General features: G+C 40.1%; 1 protein-coding gene across 3 annotated transcripts in view; it reads right to left on the bottom strand.

The window, feature by feature from the left end:
• The window catches only part of cep120 (centrosomal protein 120), a 35,437-nt gene that overhangs the window by 15,247 nt on the left and 676 nt on the right, over positions 1-19,514 (bottom strand). Inside the window, exons 2-18 of one of the 3 annotated variants that reach the window (XM_085179579.1) lie at positions 18,503-18,659; positions 17,289-17,403; positions 17,050-17,194; positions 13,169-13,317; positions 9,578-9,775; positions 9,275-9,499; positions 8,762-8,984; positions 8,491-8,680; positions 6,701-6,850; positions 4,371-4,553; positions 4,195-4,291; positions 3,395-3,571; positions 3,169-3,258; positions 2,971-3,063; positions 1,878-2,039; positions 1,665-1,787; positions 1,008-1,106 (exon numbers count right to left, since the gene is read on the bottom strand). In XM_085179579.1, coding sequence (XP_085035705.1) covers positions 1,008-1,106; positions 1,665-1,787; positions 1,878-2,039; positions 2,971-3,063; positions 3,169-3,258; positions 3,395-3,571; positions 4,195-4,291; positions 4,371-4,553; positions 6,701-6,850; positions 8,491-8,680; positions 8,762-8,984; positions 9,275-9,499; positions 9,578-9,775; positions 13,169-13,317; positions 17,050-17,194; positions 17,289-17,403; positions 18,503-18,659 — 2,576 coding nt within the window. The remainder of the gene's footprint in view (positions 1-1,007; positions 1,107-1,664; positions 1,788-1,877; positions 2,040-2,970; positions 3,064-3,168; positions 3,259-3,394; positions 3,572-4,194; positions 4,292-4,370; positions 4,554-6,700; positions 6,851-8,490; positions 8,681-8,761; positions 8,985-9,274; positions 9,500-9,577; positions 9,776-13,168; positions 13,318-17,049; positions 17,195-17,288; positions 17,404-18,502; positions 18,660-19,514) is intronic. The other 2 variants (XM_085179581.1, XM_085179580.1) reach the window with 2 other exon arrangements.

Raw genomic sequence — 19,514 nt, 5'->3', positions numbered from 1 at the left:
GAAATTTCTTCCTGGGGTTCTCCGTCTAATATCTGGGGCTTTATTTAGGGTCCTAATGTTACAATATAAAGTGCTTTGAGATTATGTTTAAGCTATAAACTTTAAACTAAAGTGAATTACTCAACTTGGCGACCAACTGCAGGGTGATGAAATCTGTCGCAGCATTTGGACAACACACTGAATGGCAACCAAACATTCACTCTCACATTCAAAAAGAACATGTTTAGATTGAGGAAATAAAAAGACAACACCAAAAAAGGTGACAGCAATATAAAGTCTACAGTAAGTTTTAAATTGCCTTAAAACTCAATCACACATCTACATGCTGCTGCATCCTCAGTATGATGTGACGTGTGTGGAGCTATGGTTGGTTTCCTCTGCTCACTCTATGCCTTTAAACAGAGCACTTACATGTCCTAACACTGTCAGCTCATCTCTAGCAGCAGATCTGAACCTGCAGCATCCCCTCACTGGAAAACTACAATTATCTGCTGTGAAATATGACCGCTGTCAAGACGGTCCGAGGTCAGCTCCTCTCACTCGCTTTGTTTTAATGGTAAAGTTTGGGTTTTGTTTTTGTCAGTTTCAGGTAGTGCTGTCATCATTCTGTCCTGTTCTGTGGAGATTCTGGACTACTACTCTTGTTTTCATCCATCTGGTTACTGATGTCATTACATACTGGAATAGTCTATGAATATCAACTTGCAACATTTAGCTTCAGATGTTATTGCGCTTTTCTAAAAACAAAAATAAGTAACTGTAATTTGCTGAAAAATCCCTTTTATGTTTGGTTTGTTATGAGTTTTTAAACACATTTACATACTTAACAGGAATAACCACTGGCCCATATTTTTATACTTAGACAACTAGTATGAACATACATTTACAGCCCATACTAACATGCAAACATGCATTGTTAAGACTACCCATCCTTTAAATCTGTAACCCCGGTATAAAAGTTTAGCACTCTGCAGTAAACACCTCCTATAAGAATGGGTGAACCATACCTGTTTGAATCGAGCGAGCTCCTTTAAGGCACGCCCCCACTGCTGCTTGTAGTGTAGCTTGGATTTAGTGGCGGACTCCAGCTTCCTCTCCAGCTCCACCTGACAACGAAAAACACCTTTTGTGCTTTTTTCAATAGCATATTTATTGTGTTGCATTTTTTTTTTTGTTTTCATTTTTAGTTTATTTCTTTCAGTATTGCTTTATTTTTACTTATTTTAGAGTTATTATTGCAAAAATGTATTAATGTTATTTAACCCTTTTAGCTTAAAAAGGTTATACAGCACTGTTTTATGTAATATTGTAGTATTACATGTTGTATAATAATTTTTATTATTTTAGACTTTTAGCAGCTTTTTTAGCATTTTCTCTAATATTGCTTTATTTCACTAACTAACCTGTAGAGTGCAAATTGTGTAATTTTCTGTGAGTTTCATTAAATTTCATCTTGTAATATTTTAATATATTACATTTGCTCTGTCCCATCAGCTTATTGTATATCTGTGAAGAAAACCTGGAAACCTGCACAGAAAGGTGATGTACAAATAAGGTCTGTCAATTTTTTATTTCTTAATTCTTTTGCTGTAACTTTGACTTTAATTTCCTTATAATGAGTACCGTCTTTCCAGGTAGTACTATTCCTAAAGCAGCTGCTTTACCTTCTCTAGGGTGAGCAGGTTGATCTCTGACTGCAGTCTGAACTCGGGTCTGATGTTCTGTTGTTCTCTGAACAGCTGGAACTCTTTCTCCAGCTGTTTGTACCGAGACTCACCATCTGCAATCTGCACAACATGAGCACAAAGAAAAGAATAGAAGAAGTCACTTTACTTTACAATCAGAATCAGTCAAACAGATTAACCCTCGATCTCTACCTGCTGCAGTAAACGGGCTCGTTCCTCCTCCATCAGTCGGACTTTTTCTCTCTCTAGCGCCACCCGGTGGTCGCAGTCCTGTCGCAGTCGCCTGCTGCTCTCCTGCAGTTCCCTCTGGGTCAGCTCATGCTCGGCCCGCAGCTCCCTCTGCAGCCTCTGAGTCTGAAAACAGAGATGCACTCACTTTACTGTAGAGAAACGGTTTGGTCAGTTATAATCTTGAGTGAATGTCACTGCCTGGTCACTTCCCTCTACCTTTGTATGTGTGAAATATACGCAGACTGCATGCATTTCACATTTATATTACATAGATATTACACTTCGCAGAGAGCTAAAATCTACAATCTACCAATGAACACTTTGACTGCAAGAGTCAAAGGGTCTGCTTAAATGGGGTCTTTAAGAGGTCTCAGAAAAAAATTATTATTCTGATAATAATACTAAAAACGTTAAGAAAAAGGCTTTTACATTCATTCTATGGTCAAAATAGCCGTGGAGAAGCTTTAATGAAGACTTCTGTGTAGCATTTCATCTTTAATCTACATGTTAAACATCAGCACAGCCGATGTTCTGACTAAAAGTGTTTTAAAAGAGCCAAAAATCTAAAACATACACTTGTATCTTTAGATTTATTGAAGTGTCTTTGTTATGCTTACATTTTCTATAATAACAAAACCTGCTATAAAGGGGCAAGATTACACTTTGGAAATGGCCACATAATTTCTAGTCTATGTTAAACAAGAACTACAAAAAGTACAGTTTTACTGATAGTTGCTTTTGAAGTGTGAGCTATTAGCATTTGGAATGAATGAAGAATCGGTTTTATATATAACGTTGCACACAAGATGGTGCTACAATGTGTGGCATAAAAGTCATAAAGCGGTTCAGGTGATGGATGATGACAGATGCTGATAAATTACTGAATGATGCAATGATCCAAACACTTCATGTGATGTCTGATGATCAATTTTCTGTCTACAGTCCTCCTTCTGTCAAGCAATTCTTAACTGTTGACAACACACTAAAACACACATTTACAGAATTACAATATTAATTACGATACTGTATGTTGTGTCATCAGCTAGCATCAGACCTCCAGCTCAGCCTCAGCCAACTGTTTCTCTCTCTTCTCCAGATCAGACAAAGTCTTCTGAAGCTGCTCCTCCAGCAGGTTGTACTCCACCTCCTGCAAACACACACAGATGTGGAGAAGTGAGCAGGAGGGACCTTTCAGTAAAACTTAAGCATATATTGATATGTGAATTTGTGTAGGCGGGTGTAGACTCTCCACCTTCTTCTTGACCAGAGCTTCTCTCTCTCGGTCTCTCCTCCTCCACTCTTCTGCTAACGCCTGCATGTGGCTCAGCTCCTTCTTCCTCAACTAAAACAAGCATATTTTATAAACGTTATATAATAGTCGACTCCTACAGGGAAAGAAATTGTTCAATTTTTGGCAAAAGTAAGAAAATATCTGAGCGCCGTAAGAATCCAATAAACTGCATGGAGCTAGTGGTTACCTGATCATCAAACAGATCCTCCTGCTCCTCCTTCCACATCTCCAGCTCCAGGGCTGTGCGGTACTCCAGAGTCTCTCTGGGGACTGTAGGACCCAGTGGCGCTGTGTGGAGGCTGGAAGCTGCAGGTCTGGGCACTGCGGGGTGGAAGGATGGCTGCGAGCGAGGTACAACTTCATTCTGTAGATATGTAGGAAAATAAACATGTCAAAAGTGATCTAGTTGAGCTAGAAACAAACAACATTTTACTCCAAGTAATCCGTGGTGATAGAAGACTAGAAAGACCAGGGGACTTTTTTTTAAATCTCTAAAAGAAAACTAGCATGGACAGAAAAAGGCTGTTTTTAGAGCAGAACATATTCCCAGCTCTCCAGTGTTTATATAGTTTTATTTTTGGAACATGACTCAGTTAAAAACATATTTCTCAAACCCTGGCACTCAGTTTATCCTTTGAAACAAAGGTTTACATCCTGTTTCTTTAAAAGGAACTTATTGTAGATGACGTGCTTAAAAATCATTTAAACCTTATAAAATCAACTAAAGCTGTGACTCCACATCCAATACTTCGTGTATCATGTTGGAGAGTTATGAACTGAAAGCAGCTTTTATAGAATAGCACTCTGTACCACAGATGGTGCAGCAAGTAAAAGAAGTCAGTTTTCAGTCTGACTGATGGTAAAAAATGTTGCATGGAGGGATCGACTAAAACACACCTAGGTCATCTAAATCCAGAATATTTTTGTTCTTTATCTTGTTGAAAGGAAGATGCACCATACCGGCTGTTATTTGCGCTGCTCTCTCACCTGTGATGAGTCAGACACAATGACCTCTGTGGCTTTAACCAATCCCAGGTCCTCTAGCGTTGCCATGTAACCCAACTCTGCCACCTTCTCACCAGGCCTGAGAGACAGATAGAAATGCAGCTGTTAAACAGAGGTTAATCATCATCACGTGATCCATCAGTCAGTCTGGTTTCTACCGGTGTTTTTGGACCACAGGGATCCTGTCCAGGTGAGTCTGTCTCCAGCACTGCTCTCCAGTTGATCCCAGGAATCTGCTCTTCTCAGTGCTCAACAGCTGAGACAGTTGGATGGAGGCTCGTCCAATCAGCTGGTCACGGCTGGCTGTATCTCTGTGCCAAACCTCCACCACCAGAGGAACTCTACAACACACAGTTAAAACACATGAAATCCCCCTGCTGCTTTTTTAACACTTCTTCTGAACTAACATCAAACTAATGAACATTCCTGCATTTTTTCTTTAGTGGTTTTATTAAACCACTTTTTAGGACATTTGTTACCAACCGGTTCACTTTAAAAAGTGGAGCTCATCTCATCAAGCATAGCTGGTATTCATGTACAAAGCTGCAGGAGTATGAGCTGTAGCAGGAGAGCTCGTGCCGCTACACTGAGATCAATGAGGCGTCATAAGAGAACAAGGACAACTATCGCCAGCTGCAATTCAAAACTGTGGAGCTGAAGTCTGTTCACAACATTATTTATGAATCCAGTTTAAGTACGAGTGAGCCATCTTTCTCACAGCCTCACTACTGCCACAAATACAATCTGATTCTATGGAAACAATGTATCAGGATCAAAATGTTTCCTCTAAGAATAAGAAAGAAAGAAAAACCAGGTGACTACCAGCATGCATGGTGTTTCTGTTTGCTGCTGGTGCGGGGCGATGTCATCGGTGACATCTCGAAGGTGGGATGTCAACGTGTGTGCATGTGACAGTGAGTGAGTGGTCTATGAGTGTGTGTGTACATGGCTGAGCCCCGGACCCTGTGGGACATGGTCACCGCTCCCTGCTGGACGCTTATGCCTCTCTCTGGGATGTGGGTGCTTGTTGGTTCCGGGTTGCGTGACTGGATGCTCTGGTGTGGCCGTTGGCCCGCTCCCTTCGTGAGTCAGGGTAGCTTGGTCGTTCTCGTTGGTGGGGGGGGAGATTGCTGCGTGCTGGGTGGCTGTGTTATCAACTTGTAACAGGGTGGCCGGCCTCTAGCAGGTCCACTGCCTATTGCCTCTGGGAGTCTCACCCTTTGGCTGTGGGCACCCCATCTGGGGCCTCCATTCTTCTCCTCCTTGGATGGATGCGCGGATGTCGCAGTGATGTGTGGCCTTGGGTCCTCAGTACTCTTCGGGGTCTTCGTGGTTCCATCTCCATCTGTCTGTTGCTCTTGTGGGGTTGTTACTGCAGCTTCCCACCCTCATTATCAAGTCAATTCATGACAAATACACATAAACATCTCTCAGGTGATTAGTGTATTTTCTCATTTTTGTGTTCCAGGTGCTGTATGTTTGTTTTTCTTACAGGTGCAGCAGGTGTCGATACATTGTTCATTTCTATTTGTGCTCCATCCTATTATTATACCCCCCCCACACACACACACACATTTTCCCCTTCCCTGTCCTACCTTACACATTGTCATAATTACACATTGTCATACTTCATCACATATAATGTAATAACTGAAATAACACAAAAGGAAATGAATAAATAATCAGATAAAAGATTCACATGAACACAAGGAGGCTATAAAGATTTTATATAGCTGTTTTTGGAAAAGCAAAATGTGTTTGGCACCACAGTGCACTCAGATCACAACTCTGATTGCAAAAGCTGCCAGACAGGACAGGATTTAAAAATAAAAAAAAAGGGCATCATGTTCATTTGCAGTGACCATTCCCTGAAAGGTGTCACAAAACATAACAGCAAAATGTTCTCAACAGCAGAACTAAGAGAAAGGAAATCACTGAAGGGTTCAATCGTTCAGGTTTTTCCTTTAATTTTTCACCCATTTATGTCATTTATACTGTCATAAAGCACAAACTTTGAAGTAAAAGGAAAAGATAATTATAGATGATAACCTAAAAGGAAACACAATTCGAGCTGCCATTATAATAGGTCTGGAGTTATTTTTCCATCAGAAGAGTTTTGTGCCTGTTGGCTGACACAGAGTCAGAGAGCTGATCGCTCAAGCAGGAGGACAAAATAAACCCGACAGCTCAGCTTTGTTTAAATAATGTATGAAGGTGAGATGGTTTCTTTGCACTTATTTATGTTTTACTATGTTATCATTAAAAATATCACCACTGGACCTTTATAAATATACAAGGTAAGTTACACTGAATATTTTTTTCCTGATAATATTTACTGATACTGAATGAAAGTGAATTATTTAACTGCGATCAACATTTGATCTCCTTCCATATGTTTAAAGCGTGATATTAAAAACAGGGTCCATCAGTTGCTATAATAGTTGCACTCCTTTAAATTTTGATGGAAGAATGAAGTTTTTTTCCCTACCTGCTGAAGGTTTCCTGTAGCTGCTGCGGCAGGGCAGCAAAGTCGAAGGCGCAGTAGGACTGAGGCAGAGACACCTCCGTGTTCCTCTGCAGCTCCACAGGAGGGTTGGTCATGATCGGAGCAGCACTGCCGAAGAACTGGTAGGAGTACCTGAAGTGTGACAAATATACAACCATCAATGAACAGATAAAATTAAAACCACTGCACTAAATATTTGGATGGATTCCTAAATAGAAAATTATCTCAATCAAACACCAGACAGAAGTCCATGAAATCTTAGGATAATAATTTTTTTAAAGGCATGTTTGTTATAACTGATTTGTTAAAATAAACTGTTAGAAGTGATGATTGTGAGTAAAATACAGGAAAACTACTTCCTCTATGTTGAACAGTAGATAAATTAACCATCCACACCTATACAGATCTTTAAAGCGCTAAAAGTACTTAGTTACTGGCCCCATTAACCCAGTTTTCAAGATACTTAGCAGGTAGTTTACATCTTAAACTACATTTAAACAGGTTTAATGGCACTGATAGCATTGCATGATTGCAAGTCGCAACTGGGCTTGTTTTTTATATGGGAACGAAATCATGGCAGACAGGATTTGTAGGTTCTTAATGCAAATAATTTGTGTATTTCATTAATAACAACTTTAGGCCCAGAAATTTTAGTTATGCTGGATGGGAATAGTTCAGTTCCTTGTAATTGTTAGGCTGGTTGCTTATCAACTCCACTTATCGGTTCCACATGCACTACAATCAGCTGATTTCAGTTTGTGTGCCAGATAAGAGAAATAGTGGTATAGTCTGTAACGTGGATATGGCCGCTTCATTTATTTTTTTAAAAATTGGTCAAAAAGACTAGAGCGAGATGGTAAAGTGCAAACTGCATCCAGGACAGAAACAACTGCATTATGATGCTAACACGAATCTGGCTGTTTACAAGCACTTGCACAGACAGCATGCTAACACTAAGCTAGCCAAGACCCCACAGCTGAGTGAATGCAGGCCCCAGTCAAGCAGCCAGACTCTGAACCTCAACAGCTAACAAATAGATGACCACTCAGGCTACAGCCTCAGTTTCTACCTGTTAATGTTTCTAAAGTAGAATCACTGTGGCGATCGCTTTGTGCTGGTTTTCATGTTTGTTTTGTGTTGCCGGTGTTGTGCTTACATACTAAGAGAAAGATCATGTGTGTGCTCATTAGGATAGTGCATTAGGTGCCGGTATGTTGGGGTGTGGCCTATTGCCGTATATTGTAAAATGTAACTATGAGAAAATGCATTTCAGGCGACTTTACGGAGAAACAAGAAACTAATGCATCACATTGTGTAATTAATTAATTTCTCCAGTAAATACTTAAGTAAAACCAGTAATGACTCAGAAAAAAGAGGAACAAACCTTCGACCCACAGCATGCAATTAATTTGCAAGAATCGAATGTCTTCGATATCTTGCTTAGTGATGGTGGTGACTCTCAAAGCAGAGTCAATGAGAACCCCGTGAGAATCGATAAGGATATGAATTAACAAGTAATATCAATAATGGCATCAGAATCGCTAAATTCTTATCAATTCAATTGACTTAATTTTTTTTAATTGTTGTTGTAAACAAGCTGCAATTTCTAATGCTTGGCACCATGTAAATAAAACTGAATGGAAATTAAAATGCTTCCTCCTGACTCAGGCTCAGTGCTGCTGAGTGTTTGACAGATATTAATGTGAACATCTAAAGTTCCCTAAAATCTCTGCACAGCATTCTGACAGCTGAGAGCAGATAAAGTGTTTCACCTGAGCGTAGCAGCAATGGGGTGGGGTAAGCTGAGGTTTCCCAGGCTGCGAAGGTCCAGAGAGAAGCAGTAGTGATGAGCGGAGGGGGGGATGGAGACTTTGGGAGCAGAAACACTGACGGATGACATTCCACCATCCGCTGCAGCCTCAGGCTGTCTGGGCAGCGATGCTGGAGCCTCCAAATCTGTAGCTGGACACCAGTGAACAAACTCAGCTCTAAACCTTTCAAACTTCTCGTGTGAAAATGACAGCTGCTTATTTTAAGTCCTACCTGCCAATCCTGTCGGCTCTCTGCCGTGCCGGAGCTCATCCAGCAGACTCTCTGCTTCGCTCTCTGTATGAGATGAAGAAGGAGGGAGGGGAGGACCGCGAGGACCAGGATGTGGAGGAGACCCTGCAGGCTTATGGACTGGAGAAGAGCTTCGAGGTCTCTGTTCAGCAGGAGGAACAGCAGGAGACAGCGCTCCACTAGCCTCTTTATTCCCCACAGACTGCTGAAAGGACACAAGACCATGCAGCAGGACATGTAGTGTGATAATCAGACAACAACTCAGGTCCATCATAAAGCATAACAAAAACAACCAATGCATCAGAAAGTTATAAAACCACAGTGGTAAAAAACACATGGAATCTAGTCTGAGGCTCTTTGCAGAGTTCTGCTCTCCCTCCAAATTGCTGTGAGTGCAAAGATTCATCCTTCATTCATCTCATGTAATTTAGAGCTGACAACATCACAATCATAAATGTTTTAGAAATTAAACTCTGAGTACTTGTTTTCATTTACCTGCAGCGTGACCTCCTCCCTCCTCAGGGTTACAGCCACTCCCAGAGTCGGCTGCAGGTCGGTGGGCAGAGCAGGCAGCGTCTGCTTGACTCGCTTCGGAGGCTGCAGGAGGAAGGCTCCCTCTAGTGTCGCTGCTTTGCTATCCAGATCCGTGGAAATACCAGCCAGAGCTGAGAGAGAAATGTCAGTGCTGCCCAAAGAGTGATTCCCACAGCACAGGTGGATCTGAGGAAGAGAAAGGACTAAGACATACAGGTACACAGCAGGCAACTGGGAGTAAGGAGCTCCCAGTCAGGCACTCACCTGTAAACTGGGCTGCTGAGACAGGAAGGCTTTGAGGATCTGTTTGCTACTGCGGATGCGCACAGATGCGCGCTCTGGCTCAAAGTCAGGACTCAGGAGGTTGTGGAAAGGCTCGCTGGTTATGTCGTTCCCCAGTAAAGAATAGTAGAAGAAGAACTCTGAGCCCTCCGCTGACAGTTTCATGGTGCTGGGGACCAACTACAGCCAAACAAAAACATTTCTGGCTTTAAAGGATTCGCTTTTAAAGTCTACATGTACATGTGAAGATGATTTTTCAGTTTCAGTCAGCATGATGGTAAAATACAAGTGTGTGCATGTGTGTGATAACATTATAGAGTTATATATATTTTACTATTTTATTGAAGAACTGTTTTATAACAATTTTAACTCCCACAGAAGCTGCAGATTTTCATAAAAAGCATTCATTTAAAGTGAAATATGAATAAATACTTGAAGTTCACTTTTAATTAATCGATAGTTAACTCAAACATACAGTTTTTAAGAAAATGTTAGCAAAAGTCAAACGACTTGACTCGGTTGCGTGACCCTGAAGTACACTGACAGAGAAAACGGGCAGCTGCTGAACAGCTACAGAACATTTCTCAAGATTTACTTCTCTAGATATATTTCAATGACCAGAGTCTTTCTTTCACTCATGGTGGTTCTTGCTAAACAAGTCAAGGTTGTGGAGGGCAGAAGCCTAAATTAGCTGTCATCCAGCAAGAGGCAGAATTCACCCTGGACAGTTTCAGGCTCAAAGAGACACCTATGATCAATTTGGGATCACGTCATGTGTTTTGACTGGGAGGAAGCCTGAGAAGCCAGAGAGAAGCCAGAGAGGTACAAAGTAGAGATGGCACGATACCACTTTTTTGTGTCCGATACCGATATCATAAATTTGGATATCTGCCGATACCGATATGAATCCGATATAGTGTGTTTTTTAATCAATAAAACGTTTTTTTTTAATATCTTGCTGCATTTTGTATAAGTTTATACTCAAGTTTAAATAAATAACAACACTAAAGCTATTCTGTTATACCTGTATGTAAAAAATACACTGCGCCCAAAATATTTCATAGTTCAGCAACACTGATCAATCTAATAAACTTAAACCTACTCCATCCTCCCTATTCTGGTATTTTAAAGAGTACTTAGCAGAAATATTAAGCAACCTAACTAATAGGGTTGCAAACTCCCAGCAAAAAAAAAAAAAAAAATAGGGAACCACCCTCCACCTCATGATGCTTAATCAACGTAATCAAATTTAATTTGATGCAGAGTGAAAATGCACAAAAATAAATTATTTTTCAAGAATAATTAAATAGATTCAACATCTTTCTTCAACAGAATTGCAGACTGCACAGATGGTATCTTCCCAAAGGAAAAAGTAGTATAACTTACTAGGGTATATTAGACTTAACAGTTACTATATACAGTAATGGACTTCTATATATTTTACATCAGATTAAAACTTTGGGTGTAAGAGTCAGATAATTATTTATTAAAAACTAGACATTTTAAATGAGAATAAGAAAGAAAAGTATGTCTTTGTGCCCCCTTTTCCCTGTTAATGCCCTATCTGCCCCCCTGGCTGAACTTTGCTAGATCCGCCCCTGCACAGTTACCAGCCGTCAGCTGCATAGAAAAGGATCCTGGTGTAGAAAGTAATATTAAATAAATTCTAACAACAGCTTATCAAGCTTAAACGTGCTGCTGTTGTTCAGTCGCTGGTTTCCTCTGTCTGGTGAGAAGTGGGCCAAAAACTAAGAAGAGAGACGGACTCGCGACAGAAAAGCAGATCAGCTGATCATTGATCAGTTTCACATTGAAGTAGCAGCAGGAGAGAGAGAGAGAGAGAGAGAGAGGCAGTCGCTCCATATATCTGTTGTTAAGCTTAAGGTGGGAATGCTTTACAGACATTCAGAGATGAACTTACACACTTGCTTTACTTCTCTCTGGGAAAACTTCCTCGGAGATGAAATGCTGGTTTGGTAGCGACGCTACAAATACACACAGCTGCTCTATCACGTGATGCATACTGCTGCGACGTGCTACGGTTATGAGCAGAGTTACGCCGTGTAGCAAGCTTTCTGAGGTGCTTTTTTGATATTTAATGGATCGGATTACATTTTTTATTTCTCGCCGATATCCGATCCAGTAATTTGGGTCAGTATCAGACCGATACCGATACGTAATATCGGATCGGTCCATCTCTAGTACAAAGAGAACATGCAAACTGTACACAGAAAGACAGCTGCTGGATTCGAACCCATGGTCCTCTTGCTTGATGTAGAAGCGCAAACCACTGCAACACAGTCGTCAATTTAAATTAAAAATCTGATTACATTTAGTCTATTCAACAGTGAGTTATTGTCAATATGACACTCATTTATTTGTTTATAGAGAATCACTGCTAGTACTTCTTGAATTCTGTTTTTATATTATTTTATCTGTTTCACTGAAGAGCACATCAGCCATCAGAGCCACGCAGCGCTTCCTTTCTACTTTGCAGGGCTGGTCGACTAATTGGATTTCCATTTAATTACATTTTTGGCTTCTGGGGATAAAACGATTACTTTTCTGCCTTTATTTTTGCTATAAAAACCAGAGCTTTTGGTCAAAAAATCTACAGCGCATGAAATAATTGAAAATGGCTCCCATTGGTGAACCAGTAGAGAGATAATTAATGGGTGCCTCCAGGTTCCTTTGTTTTCTCTCACCCGCTCTGCTTTCAGGTTTCTGGGACGTCATTTGGTTATCAGCTTCAGCTCTCCCTCGTTTCTTATTGCCACCTGCAGACATCTTGTGGGAGAGGCTGTAGGCCAGCAGGGATTGGCTTTACATTTAAAAGCAACTGCTAATCTGGGCCCCTGACACCACAGCCATGTTTTTTCAATTTATTTATTAGTTTTAGTATGTTTAATATACGCATGACATTAATTAATAGTTATACTAAACATTCAAGATTAGAATTACTGCCACATTAAGCTATAAAATAAAAACACCCCAACTACACATTAATTAAGATTTATAACTAATGCTGCGCAGCGTGTAATGTGAAAACAATTCTAAATGCAATGGTTGGAGAAGAGATTGGTTTAATTTGGCAGTGAGATACTCAGTGTCTTTGCTCTCTTATTATGACACTCCAAAGGAGGCAGTCCCTGTAGGAGCAGTTAAGAGATGAAGCAATAATGTTTCAACAACAATAACCACCTGTGATGTTCTTCATCCATATTTTAGAAGTCATTCTGAGAAAACTGCTGTGCTTTTATTTCTTTAATACGTTTCTCAGCTTCTCCCAGAGTGCCTTTAGATGACCCCAAATAGCAGGCCTGGGGATGCTGTCAGCTGGGTTTATCATCATTATCTGACACGTGGAAACAGAAACAACCCATGCAGCAGTGACAACATACGAGCGAGCCAAGAAAAAGAGTGTTTCTCCATTTTCTGTTATCAAACTTTAGTCCAGATACTGGAAATTCGTGGGTGTGACATCACTTTGGCTACATTATCTTAAGCAATAACAATTCGACATTTAGGTCTGACGTGATCAGTCAGGCATCAGGGTCAGAGTTCGGTCTTTACCTGCTCTAGTTTGGTTGCGAAGGCCACGGTGACAGAAAGGACAAACATGTCGGGGCAAAGATCTGCCGGCCCTACTTGATGGTATCCCTGGTCTGGGATCAGTGTGGCCTCCAGCTTCTCTGGGAGGAGATCGGTCACCAAGGAGGAACCTACACCAGCATAGCAAGGAGATCAAAACAAGCAGTAAATAAAAGAGCAAAAACAAAAAGGTCTTAAATAATCAGGCCCCATCTTATCTTAATGACCTTGTAGTACCATATCACCCTATTAAAGCACTTCGCTCTCGCTCTGCAGGCCTACTTGTTGTTCCTAGAGTATTTAAAAGTAGAATGGGAGGCAGAGCCTTCAGTTTTCAGGCCCCTCTTCTGTGAAACCAGCTTCCAGTTTGGATTCGGGAGACAGACACTATCTCTACTTTTAAGATTAGGCTTAAAACTTTCCTTTTTGCTAAAGCATATAGTTAGGGCTGGACCAGGTGACCCTGAATCCTCCCTTAGTTATGCTGCAATAGATGTAGGCTGCCGGGGGATTCCCATGATGCATTGAGTTTTTCCTTTCCAGTCACCTTTCTCACTCACTATGTATTAACAGACCTCTCTGCATTGAATCGTATCTGTTATTAACCTCTGTCTCTCTTCCACAGCATGTCTTTATCCTGTCTTCCTTCTCTCACCCCAACCGGTCGCAGCAGATGGCCGCCCCTCCCTGAGCCTGGTTCTGCCGGAGGTTTCTTCCTGTTAAAAGGGAGTTTTTCCTTCCCACTGTCGCCAAAGTGCTTGCTCATAGGGGGTCATATGATTGTTGGGTTTTTCTCTGTATCTATGAAGCGCCTTGAGGCGACTTTTGTTGTGATTTGGCGCTATATAAATAAAATTGAATTGAATTGAATTGAATTGAAAAATCTTACAGGTTGCAGATGTGAAGAAACCACAAGTTTTATTTTTATTCACTGAAACCACCAATTATTCCTCTCCGATGTTTGCTGGTAGCAGAGCAACGCTTACACAAGAACCGGAGCTGAGCCTGAAGTGAGACTGTACAAAACCACAAGCAAGACATCATGGCTGCAAACCAGGAACTGTGTGAACAGAAGTTTAACTCTAAATCGAGCAATGTTCACCTCAGACACATTTTCAGATGTGAAGTGTACAAACTGAGATGTCAGAACAGGTTGTTACAGTAACTTGGCAGCAAAAAGGACTCAGAGTTTGGGCTGCAACAATAAACTAAATGCTTAGGTAAAAGCACGGCTCTTTAGCACGCCGTTGTGTTAAACGATAAGCAGGCGAGCGTTTCATTCACATTTGTTACTAAAAACAGACCTGCAACTGAACCTTATTTAGGAGCAACGCATGAATAAAACATCTGACAACATTAAGCCCATGTAGCCCCCAGTTTTTCAACAAAAACACTGATAAGACAACAACAGCAGTGATGATGATGCTGTCACATACACACACACCACCGTGACTGAGAAGGTGAGCTCAGATTGAGTGAAAGAAAACGTGTTTCTAGCATCCAAAATATGCTGGAATTACCATTAAAACCTTCCCTGGGAAAAAGCTAAAGTCCTTCATCAAACCACCTGGTCAACAAACTCTGACATGAAGAACTTTGTAGCTGCTCCATCCACTGCCGTTTGGTTTACACAGCAAATAAATCTGCAATAAGTCTCCAGAGGTTGTATTAAAATATGCAGAATGTTAACTTGGTCTGAAAGGATGTTTAAATTACACAGCTTCCTGAAGACTGACGACAGACGTCTTATTTTACGTGGCGCGATGCCTGCAGCACACAGGGGTGAGTCTACGGGGGGGTATTTTCAATTCCTCAGATTGAAAATGAAATAATACAAAATACTGTGTTAATTAAACTGCATTCACATTTTGAAAAATGAATATAACATATTTATAAAAATAAAAGCTTTTTTTCGCCCTACAAGCCAATAAAAATGTACATGGACCAATAAACTCTGAACCACTGACCTGAGGGTTGTTACGTAGAACGCTGAATTATTATTACGTCTACATCATTATCTTGTTGTCAAAAGCACAAAAACTTGTCTCATATTAATGTCATAAAACCTTCCAAGAAGCAAGAGTACAAATTGCTTACATATCTTATTTTATTTAGCTTTGACTGCACTTGAGAGTATTTATTTATTCAAAATATCTAATATTTATATATTTTATTTTTTTTAAATTACGTTTTAATATGGCGCATAAATACAATCAAAGGATTTATTTTTTCTGACAGATGTTATATGCAGTTAAACTTTAAAGCATTTCTAAAATAGAAAACAATGAAAAGTTCATTCTGAAAGACGTGCTTTTTGTCTTTTGAATGTTTATTATTTCTTATTAATAAAACAAAAGCATTTCTTATCTGACTTCTCGATTAATCGACGGAATAATAAGTTGATTACTCGATTAGTAAAATAATCAATAGCTGCAACCATTCTCAGTAAAAATATTTTCTGAATCACCCACTTGTGTATGCAATCTTGCGAAAAAGCGGCACATAGCATTTAGACTAAGTATAAACTGTGATAATCTTAACCTCCTAGGACCTGGCGTCCACATATGTGGACATCACATTTTGGGTTATTTAGACCAAAATAGTCAATTTTGCTCTACAAGGGCCTGATATCCACTTACGAGGACATTATACTGCTACTGTTCTATCAAAATTTTAAACGAATATCCTCATATGTGGCTCTTATTTTTCTTAAAAACAAAAATAAGGTAAAAAAAAATCTGGTAATTCTTTGTTTTTACATTCATCGGGCCCCAATATGCCCAAATATCAAAGAGAAATTAAAAATGCATGCTGTGGAAGAGTTCGGGTCTTAGGAGTTAATGAAAATATTATATTTGTTTTAAATGTAATGAGTAATAGAATAGTAGTTCTTCACCCTCATAAGTAAATCGTAAACAGAAACATAGACTGAGTGCTCCCTTATGATTTTTCCCCTGCAGTAACAGCCGAAACACAAAGCCCTGTCAGTGCACTTTAACAGGCAAATATGAACTAAGTGAACTTCAGCTCAAGGCTCAACTTTATAGACTGGGAATATTTTCCCAGAGAAATTATGAGATTTTTCTGAATGTGCGACTTTATGATCTTACAAGTTCTCACTTCACAGAAAGGAAATCCCACGATCTGAGCTCCTTCTGCAGCTATGACCCTGTAATGACTAACATAACACATGACTAATGCTATGTTATGTTATGAAAGAGACAGACCATCAGATCACTGTTCTTTACAATGTCAGTAAAAGTTACACCACATCCACCATCAGTGCACTAATCTGTCAAAATGATGGATAAAAACTCTGGAGTTGTCTGTCATTGTCAGAAAAAAAGACAAGAATTTCTAAAAATATTTTTTTTTTTTCACATCTAGAACCCTGGAGGAGGTTAAAAGTATGCCCGGTTTAAATAGAGGCGGATTTTACACATTAAAACTCTGGATTTAGGCTCATGTATGCTGCCAACCCACTATTCTCCCTTCTTACATGAGTCAGTGTTTTCTCTACATCTGAGCCAAGATCTGGACCTTTTTCTTCTTACTCGCACTTTATATTTAAGGGTGACCAAAACCTAAACAGTAAGCAGTAACTTTATAGAAGGATGGTAAAGGAAAAAAAAACCCAAGCTTTGTCTTTTGCCCTGATTCTTTTAAGTTTCTTTAAGGCGGGAATATAGCACAGCAGTGACGACTCAGCACAGAGTCCGACTGGACTTCAGAAAGAAAAATTGTTTATTAGAATGTAGACTGTTCCAGCTCATCACCATCAAACACAAGTGATACAGTTAAATAGAGAAAAGATAAAACCAACAATAGGTGAAAACAAAAGAAAGAGAGCTGGGAGAGCTCACCTTGTCGGGGCGGGGCCTTCTTGGCTTTGAACCTATCAGGTGAAGGTTCAGAGGGCTTGTTGTCATTCTCCAACACCATGCTGAGCAGAAGGGAAGGTTTCTGTTTGGTGTACTTACTGCTGAGCAGTGGATACCAGCGCGGCTCCTGATACACACAACAGATTTATCAGAACATCAGCCCTGCACATCGAATCTTCTACCAGCGCAACTTTGAGCAGACAGATAGAGAAGACGTTCACCTGTTTGACCTCCTGAACTGATCGAAGGTCAAGGACAATGTAGCCGACGCTTTCTTTTTTCTTGCTGACAGGGTCAACAGCAAAACACTGAAGCTTGATGGGAGTTCGCTGCAGTCTGAAGAGACAAGGCCATCAAGAAGCATTAGTGTGACTCGGCTAACATTGTCACAACCCTACTTTAGAAAGTTTTTTTGTGGTTTGAGAGAAAATTTGTTTTCTGTAATACTTCAAAAGGTAGCTGCCAAACAAATCAAAAGTATTATAAAGAACATCCAAACAGTCAGACAAACTGCTGTGATCGAACACCTGGGGACAAAGGGAAGGAAGAACTTCCTTTCAACAGGAAAAGACCTCCACCAGGGCCATGCTCAGAGAGGAGTAGCTACCTATTGTAACAATTTGGGAGGTGAGGAGAAAAAAGAAAAAAGACACATTGAGCAACGAGGACAAAACATAATTAGCCAAACGATTAAATGAGAAAATAACCAGGGAATCATGAAGTTGCCAAATAAACATTTGTTACAGCTCAACAGAAACCTCTTTGACTTAAGTCTTAAGAAAGTCCAAACATGTGAATTATGGAAAATTAATAACAATAATCAGCCTCTGTACAGTTGTGAAGAGGCAGAGCGTTAGGTACAGACATCAAAAACCTTTTATGGTTCCTGGTTGTTGTTTTTTTCTTCCAAGGTTGCAGTTCCAAGTAACTCTACATGTACTTGGCTATGTCCATCTTTTATATACAGTCTATGGAAGCATGCGGTTGCAGCTCTACAGTCAATCTTTTCAGCCTACTGTAATTTAATGGAAATTGTTCTAATATTAGTATTTTGTGGTTCTTAATTAAATAATTAGATAATAATAATTAGATTTTTACATGATGACCACAACTTTAACCTCAACATAATTTTCAAAAAAACAGTCGCGTCATCACATAGTACATCCAGTAGAATGTGCTATGTTTCCACTGTTTACAAACATGTAGCAAAGAAGCATCGCAGCTACACACAGTGGGTGGAGACAAGGTGTGTATTGACAGAACAGACAATATAAAAGATAGACATGGACAGGGCTGGAAAAATTTATCCAACGACAAAGACCTTTTGTATAAAGATATGATGAAAATAACAGCTGTATCATGAGATCAAAAATATTAAATTGCTCATAGAGCCCAGGATGTGATTAAAAAGTTTCAAAAACACATGATATCTAACCTGTGCTGGTGCAGCGTCCTGCGGTCAAGCTCCCAGGCCAGCTCGGTGCTGAACTGCGGTTGCTCTCGGTGCTCTACAGGATCCGTGGCCAGCTGCTCTCCATCAAAGCTCGCCTGAACCACCAGACTGAGCCGAGGACTCTTGGGGAAGTGACGACCTAGGGATTGACACAAAGTGTTATTTTCCTAATTGTGTTTCCGACACACTGGTTACACAGATGCTGATCAATTCTCCACTTTCTATTGTGTACATCAAAAGGTTTTGATGTACACAGTAGAGAAGCACTATATAAGAATCAGTCCATTTACTTTTTACCATCTGTCTAAGTAGCTGTATTAAATGATCATGACATCAGTATAAATCAATATGTGACTATGACTTATTCGTTAATTGAGCTGGCCATTAATGTCATGGTAAATTTGGCCTTTTAATTCGAAATAATTTAAAACTTTTGCATTCAATTGTTGTTTGTGAATGTCACTAAAGATGTATGCTGTATAACTACTCCACCTTGTAAAAAGAATAGTTTAAAGAAATCATATAAAGGCCAACAAAGGCCAAACAGGTGGACAAGAGACAGAAAGCAGTGAACTCCCACATGGGGTGGCCAGGTGCAACACCCCATCTGCTGTGTGCTGAGTCACAAATCAGAATACTGATGCATTATCACTGAAAGCCTAAATTCATCAAAACACCAACACAATGTGATGACTCGCAAATTCAACGATGATATAGAAAGTCATAGGTGTAAGAAGCTTTCTCAGCATAAATGACATTTAACGTGGCTTCTATACTGTCTGTGACAGGAATAGCTGCTTCACCAGCTTAGGGCGTGTCATTCGAACAGCAAACACTTAATGCCTCCTCAGCCTGGATTTAATTCACCGACCTGAGATCGCCACCAACACTTGCAGCAGCAACAGGTTCGGCTTTTCCCCATGGGACTAACAACACCCGTTAAACGGCTGCGGTTGTGGTACCAACGACTCAAACACGTCACGTATAAGCAAAC

Source organism: Neolamprologus multifasciatus, chromosome 12, assembly GCF_963576455.1.
Source record: "Neolamprologus multifasciatus chromosome 12, fNeoMul1.2, whole genome shotgun sequence".
Lineage (NCBI taxonomy): Eukaryota > Metazoa > Chordata > Actinopteri > Cichliformes > Cichlidae > Neolamprologus > Neolamprologus multifasciatus.
This window is presented reverse-complemented; position numbering and strand designations above follow the sequence as displayed.